This window comes from Crocodylus porosus, unplaced genomic scaffold (assembly GCF_001723895.1).
Source record: "Crocodylus porosus isolate Cpor-Errol unplaced genomic scaffold, CroPor_comp1, whole genome shotgun sequence".
Taxonomy (NCBI): Eukaryota; Metazoa; Chordata; order Crocodylia; family Crocodylidae; genus Crocodylus; species Crocodylus porosus.
The window spans coordinates 35823597-35831486 of record NW_017728886.1 but is presented as its reverse complement, the minus strand read 5'-3'; the positions used below and the strand labels follow the sequence as shown (position 1 = coordinate 35831486).

General features: G+C 41.4%; 1 protein-coding gene across 1 annotated transcript in view; it reads left to right on the top strand.

The window, feature by feature from the left end:
• LOC109308157 (macrophage mannose receptor 1-like) overlaps nucleotides 1–7890 on the top strand; it is a 61826-nt gene that overhangs the window by 28363 nt on the left and 25573 nt on the right. The window contains exons 18-19 of the mRNA XM_019532457.1: nucleotides 2231–2298; nucleotides 4799–4899. Coding sequence (XP_019388002.1) covers nucleotides 2231–2298; nucleotides 4799–4899 — 169 coding nt within the window. The remainder of the gene's footprint in view (nucleotides 1–2230; nucleotides 2299–4798; nucleotides 4900–7890) is intronic.

The window sequence follows — 7890 nt, the reverse complement described above, 5'->3', positions numbered from 1 at the left end:
GAGCTGGCCTCCACTGGACCAGGTGAATGAGGTCACAGGGGCTATATAAGTTAAGACTGCCCAGGAAGAAGGGGCAGCAGCCATGCAGGGGACTCAGAGGAACTTTCCCATCTGAAACTGGCTCTCTCCCCCAAAACTCACGAGCTAGAAATGGCCTGCCTCCAGAGGGAAACTTCACCTGCCTTTGGAAGATACTTGTGAGTAAGCTACTTGAGATCTGATTAGATATCTAGCTGGCAGTAACTCAGATGTGTGATCAAAACACTACCTCAGCCAGACTGTTTGCTCTTTAGGATTTCTATGATATTGCTCAATCTTGTACCCTATTTTCACCCTACCCCTGTAATGAATAAAGTTTTCCTTTGTGATCGGTATGGGAGACTTATTGAGGGGTGGGTCTAAATTATGCCTAAGAGACCCCTTAGGTCTACAGACTAAGGGAGACTTTACTTTTTGCCCCCCTGACTTGGGGAAGTGCCCCAAGTGCCTGTACTGGGTTGAATACCCATAGGACTATTAGGTCTGTGTTTCCCCAAGGACACTGGGCCGAGACAGTCCCTTCTCAGGGTGGTGGCAGCTATGTTACCCCCAGGCTAGTGAGTGTGCTCCAGGAAGGGGGTTGTCCGGACGTAAGGCACCCCTAGGGAGGCATTCAGAGCCTGGAAGGTGGTCGGGCGCAGGGAGGTGGGTGGCTCAATGTAGGAGCGCCCCCTACTGGCCCGCCACACCTCCTTCCCCCCTTTCTTGAAAACTGGGACCACATTAGCCAGTTTCCAATCCCCTGGCACCTGGCCAGATAACCACGAATGCTCATACAGCTGGGCCAAGGGCTCCACAATGACCCCTGCCAGCTTGTTTTATTATATTCAAAATGCATAATTCTGTGCAGCCATAGAAACATCGTTCAGTATCTGCTTTTCATGTACTGGAGGGCATGCAGCTATACTGCATCCAGGTTCCTTTGAAAGGTCCTGGGTTGATCTACACTTGAAAATTTAGCTGAAAGGCTTTAGCTTCCTTATAAGGGGAGAAATACAGAACAAAACATTGTTGCCAGTTTCTAGAGCTGTCCTACTTGTTAGAGTTAAGAGAGATTTGACTAAATACATAATTCAAAATCTGGCATTAAGTGAAGGCTGGTAGACCAAATGAATATTTCATAGAGATTCACATACAGGACCCAAGGAAGCAGTTAATTCACCATTCTCCTTTTTTATTTTAGTACATTAATTGCTGTAAAGGATAAATGTTAGGCCATCAATCTACCTTTGGAATAAAACCTGTAAAAGCTTTTAAAAAGGTTGAGAACCAGTACTCTAGGGTTAAACTTGAGGCACCCTGTGTTTGACTCAAGGCGCCCCTCATTTGACCTCTCCATAATTTTTGTGAATTGAGTAGCACTCCATTTAAAAAACTCATTTATGTATTACAGTGCTTACGTTCTTTCAGAAGGACTGGGCAGTTGGAGCAGGGCCAAGGGCAGGCAAGGACAAACCTCAGCCTGCGTTTATCTCCTTATATCTGCTTATCTCCTCACACTTTGTGACACCCTTCAAAAAATCTCACTCCGCTCCATGGTACCCTGACATTCTGGTGGAAAATTACTGACCTAAAGAGAAAAGAATTAGAGCTTTGATGGATTTTTTTTTAATTGATTAAATCAATTTTTCCCCATTTTTGTCAATATGTAAACATTTTAAAGGTTTAAGTTTTCAGTGAAAAACTAAAAGCCAAAACCTTTTCTTCTCTTGACAACAACAATGCCAACAACCTATTTCTGAAGCTAACCATATTCTTTTGGAAAAATGAAAAAACACACACATACATTTGAGAAGAACATTATTTCATCAAATTAAAATCCAGAACATATCAATGAAAATTTCTGTCTAGTTTACACAGGATTCTTATTCCATGCTCTTCCAAACTTGCAAATTTATTTTTGATTTATTTTCACATTTGCCTACCAGACAGGCTTTCCCACTATATAATAGCAGCTTTTCCTCTATTTCATTATCATTCCATTTTATTTTACTGGTGATCAAGTAAAGGCCTTGAATTATGATTTACATTTTCAGAATACTGCACAATTCTTTCCCCAGTTGTAAGTTTATGGTTGGTGGCTTATAGACTATGTATAATAGTTACTAAGCCAACTTCCATAGAACAGATGTTTGCTTTATATTACAGCTATTTTGTTACATCTCATTAAAATCTTATCTCTGTGTTTTAGACCTACTATTATGGTTTTTACGATGACCTTTACATTGGCTTATATGTGAGTCTTGATAAAAAGTTTCGGTAAGTAAACGAGGACCATAAAGCTTGTCAAGTAGTACAAGTATTGCATCAGGCTATCTTGAATGACCTGTTAAAGTTTTCATTTCAAGGCTCGTGAACTTGACTGGGGATTAATTTTTCATAATGGTATCAAAAGAACATTTCAATAAAGTAAAATACATAGCTAAAACATAGTTTTAAGATTTGGGGGGGTGTTTAGAGAGAGAGAGAGAGAGAAGTTAGTGAATGAACAAATATATTTCAAATTTTACCAGCTTAGATAGAGGTGCAAAGCTGCTACTGCTAAGAAACCTATTTTAGTAAAGCTAAATCTTGGGTCTGTATTCCTGGCCAGACCCTTGCTCAGTACAAGGTTCTAAGCCCGTAGTACTCAGCAATGAGTTTTTTCCTTTTCACTTCTCAGAAGAACTGTTCTTTTCTACCCTTGCTACTGGCAAAGAATCTCTCCTGGTTGAACATCTGGCATGCTTCATCCTATAGTTTTCTGTCACCACATGCTTTTTAAATTGTTTTTTGTCTCCTTAATTGGCAAAAGAATTCTTTTCCCCTACTTCCAGGTTTTCATTCTCAAGATGATGCCTGGGTCCTGTACCTCGGGCACAGTCAACAGCTTGGGACATTTCCCCTTTTCCAGCTGTTTTGCAAGATGTCTTTTCTTCAGGCTGACACCTTTTCCTGTATTTGTTCCATTTTCACTTCATTTATCTCTCTGAGCTCCAGAGGCATTGATCAGTGCATTAGTTGATGTTTTGTAGGTAGAGTCAGTGCTGTGTTACTACTTCTGGTTGTCATCTTTTGCATTCTTCCCTCTTTTGATTTTGCAAGAGAGAGAAAAATGACTTGAAGGTGTGAGGTGTGTTTCACTTGACTATATCATATCCTAGGTAAACACATGTCAGATGTAACAAAAATGCAGTTAGGTGGCACCAGGACCCACAACAGCCAAAACTCCACACTTTTGTACTCCTGTTCTCATGGGAATTCAATTTCTTGAAGCAGTCTCAGAATCTAGGATAAATAAAATGCAGGCTCTGTTGATTGATTCATTTCCCTACAGCATTCATCAAAATTATGAAGTGCTATGGCCACATATTGAATTCCTCTCTGAATTGTTGGTGAATTTTCCCATGTCTATTCCCTAAGACTTCATTCTTATCCCAGGGTCCCTCTTTTTGTAGTTCTCTCCCTTTCCCATGCTTCAGTGCTGGATTAAAAGACTATCACTGAAACCTGGTCTAATTATGAAGCACTGCCACTCTGACCTCTGCCGTTCTTTCCCCTCTTCAGGAAGGGTCTTTTGAACACAGCATTCAGCTAGTGGCACAAAAGGGCAGTCCTGCCTCTTGGAGCTATTTTTTCTTGTTTCTGCAATCTGGGCAAATTACAGGAAATTATGTTTATTTAACTTTTTTTTTTCTCTCATTCTTTATTTTCACCTTCCTTCCTGATAGGTGATGTCACTTGTTTGTTTAATATTTCTCTTGCTTCACTGTATACTCTTTCTTCATATACAGCTCTGTAACTTTCTGTAACTACACACAATCTCTGTTCAGCTATATATTATGATTTCCTTGCATTTTGCTTGCAGGTTTGCATTTTGCTTTTGGAAGCATCCACAAACTTTTGATTATGAGAATCTATTGATCTGACTTCGTGCTTGATAGTCCCTGACAATAAACCGTTTAGTAGATTACCATTTATTTGAGATTATTTTTATTGCCTGTTATTTGGGAATAATTTTACAAGCAGCTAATTTGAAAATCATTACTGGACACATGAGGATAAACATGTAAAGAAGGATGCCGAAAATAACTTGTGCTGGAGGCTATCAGTTTACACTAGCTTGGGGCCAGCGGACCATGGAGGAAATTTCTGTCAAATCTGTATGTAGGGATTCTGTCCATAGGCTGTTAATCTACAGATATGTATGTTTCCAGAGAATAAGTAAAAGTAAATCATTATTTCATCTTGCAATTTTTTTCACAAAACTCTGAAGTAAAGTGTAGGTGGGGAAACAAACTATATCTATAACAAATGCATCTAATTTACTTAGTCTTATATTGTTTTAACTTGCAGCTGTTAATTATTACATTTAATTTTAATTACATGAACAAAGGGAAAATGTAGGTTAAAAAACAAGAAAATATTCTCAATTTGCTCTTCAGGATTTTGGCCACAAGTGCTAAAAAAAGTCACACAAGGTTCTTTGGGTAGAAAGATGTTTGTGCCTGAAAATTTGCAAAGAACAATTTCCCCAACTATTTAGCTTGTCTAATAAAAGATATCACATCCACCCAAAGAACCTTGTCTGCCTATGACCTTAGACCACTATGGCTACAACCTACAATCCTAAAGCAAAAAAATCACACACACAGAGCAGTGTGCCCAAGTTGCTTTTGGTGTAGCTAGGATTTCTGTAATATAAAGTAAAATGAACTAATGTAGCCTTCAAAAATAACTATTGATATACTCAATAATTGTGGCATGTAATTTCTTTTAGTTGGATGGATGGAACCCTAGTAAACTATGTTGCCTGGGCCCCAAATGAACCCAACTTTGCAAATAATGATGAAAACTGTGTGGTCATGTATTTCCGTACAGGTGAGTATAATATTACTATATCAGTAGTTTAATTGTTCTGCATTGGCTTAGGTATATATGTGCAATATGGGTGTTTCTTGTAAGATAAGTTTTACCAATAAGTAGACTGATTTTGAGTAGGATTTTCAAAAGCCCTTACCAGACTTGAGCATAAATCATACTGAAAATCATTAGGACTTGGGTTTCTAAATTACTCCTAAAAGTTCTCCCACCTCTTTTGCAATTAAGACATTGAACTAGGAATGAAATCTGAACTGAATTCTTACTTTCTGTATGACAGTGGGCAAATTGCTTACAGCTCTGTTTCTTTCTATCCTTTTACGCGTTTTAAGCATTGAAAGTGATATCTTTTCACAGCAGTTTCACAGCAGTTCATAGAAGGAGAGGAGAGGGCCTCAGTTTTATTTGAGGCCTGTGCACACTACTTGTAATGCAAATGATGACAAATTATAAACAATAGAAAACACTGCAAGGTGGGGTGTTAATTATGTGTTATGTACTCAAGCCACTAAAATTTCTAAATGGCAGTGTAGATCTATAAGTGTGCATGTGTAGACTGGGCATTAACTCAATGTGCATATGTGTGCATCCATGACTACATTTTATCCAAGGTATGAGAATCTAGACAGTCAGAACCATGTGATTAGGGGCAGTTGGCCTCTAGGACAGGAGGCATGTCCTCCCATGTTTTAGCTACAATAAAGCATGAGTAGAGCAACTTGCCCAGGAAGCAAGAGATATGGGATCTCAATCTCCTTGTTTATAGGGGTTTTAATTTGCATCTCTGACTTTGCAGCATGGTCCTCTAACCAACACACCACAATGTTTTACCTACCATTGACTGCATGTAGACAGGCATTTTTATGGGAATTTAAGAGAAATTCTTATCATTAGAAAAACAGCCCAGGAGTTGAGGTGTACATACATTTGAGTAGACTGGATGGAGAGCTACACAGGTGAGCTCTTCAGCCAGGGGGCACTCAAGGGCTGGTCCCTGGGCCACCACTGCTCTTGAGGAAGCCTGTTACTGGACTGCCTGTCCTCTCCCCTGCCTGGGAAGGGGGGCAGGCTGTCAATAGGCAGCCAACCAGGTTTTAAATTGCCTGGTGTGAAGCCCAGATGGGTGGCACATGTGGCATTTAAAGCCCACTGGGCTGTGAACCAGGGTGGGAAGAGTTTCTTCATGCCTGGTTCCTAGCCCTCAGGGCTTTGTAATCTGTGTGCCAGCATTTAAAGGGTGGGGACTGGGAACTTAGTGGCTAGGGTCCAGGGGATAAGTTCACTCCATTTGAAAAGTTTCATGAGCCTAAGCAGCCTTGCAGTGGTGCCACAGCGGTCTCGTGTCCATCTGTCCTCTCCTTCCCCAAGGCCTCCCAGTGGAGCAGGACTGTGGAGAGTGGGAGATAATTCCCCCATATCTATAAGGCTTCTTAAGCTGAAGCAGCCTTGCAGTCAGAGCGGAATTGTTTCTTGCTCCCCCACATGCCTCCTGATGGAACTGGAGGGGTGCGGGGATGGGGCTTTTCTCTGGTGGTGGGAATCTTCCTGAGGCTGTGGGAGGGTTCCTGTCACAGGAGAATCGTCGACCCCCCAACCCACCAATGAGCTCATTGGCAGGATGGATGAGTGGGAGCATTTTCTATTGTCTGGAGCTCTCCCAGGATTCCAGGAGGACTTCAGCAGTCCCAGGGGTTTGGGAGGATTCCCACCTCAAGGGAATGGCCCTCCCTCTTCTGCCATACAGCTGATTGGCAGGATAGGGGCTCCTTGATGGTTTGCCTCTGAGCAGAGGACTGTAGGGCACTACATCCAGCACCCAGAAGAAGAATACAGATATTCAAAGTACTGTGGGAAGGGAAAGATCTACCTGGTTCAATGAGGTTGAATTTTCTTGTAAACATGCTTTATGTCTTCCACAACGAAGCCCTTGATCATCTGTATACTTTCCTTTGTGTCAGGTGAAATGCTTTTCTCCTGGAAGAAATGTAACATATGAACATGACCATTATCTAGGCAGGTAGTACTGGTATTCCTTTTGAAACTGGCCCTTCTGTTGGGCAGCCAACAGAAGGAGGTATGTCAGGCCAGGAGGAAGACAGCAAGTCAGTGTTGATGGTTCTGGCCAGGAAGGCATCACAGAGTAGAAACTATCTTGTTACACTGTTACATTTGTTTTATCCAATGACTAGGAAGTGCAAGGGCCAGTGGTTCAGCTTAAAAAGGAGTGACTGAGAAAGTTCAGGATAATACTTGGCATGTATTTGGTGGTTACAGCACTGTGCTGGTAAGTTAGAGATGCAAATTCAAACCTCCTTTGGGTGAGAGGGTGGCCTCAGGGTTGCTTATCAATAATTATTTTTTACTCATTGTCCGAAAACTTTTTACTGACATGTTTTAAATAAAGTAAAGGTAAGCACTCTGCTAGGTGCTGGACAAGGCGTGGTTTCAAATTTAGATGTATAACACCATCCTCCATAGAAAAGTTTGGTTGTCAACAAAAAGCTTTCAGGTTATCAATAAATAAATACATAAAGTCTTGGCTTGGCAACCCTGCTTGACTGCAGCAATGATTTTGCATCAAGGTGCCCCCACCTCATGGCTTCCCTGCTTCCCACACCCTGATGCCCCTGACTGCGCCTTACACCATGCTGCCCCCACAGCCTAACCCCCACTAGCCCTACCCCCCATCTCAGCACAGAGAAAGTCTACTGTATGCCTACCTGTGATCCAGCAGTATTACAGGTAGACAAGCAGATGCAGCAAAAGCTGGGAGGAAAGGGGTTTCCAAGGCTACAGAGCCATAAGAGAATGCTTCATGGAGGGTGCTGTGTTCTCACTTAGTCACTAGGGCACTTACAGAAGTTATCAAAGGGCACCTCAATCATGCTGTAACTTTTGGCACTTTATATAAAGTGCTTAAAGTTACAAAGTTATCAAAAGTAACAGACATTTCATAGATTTCACAGATTTCATAGACATTAGGGCTGGAAG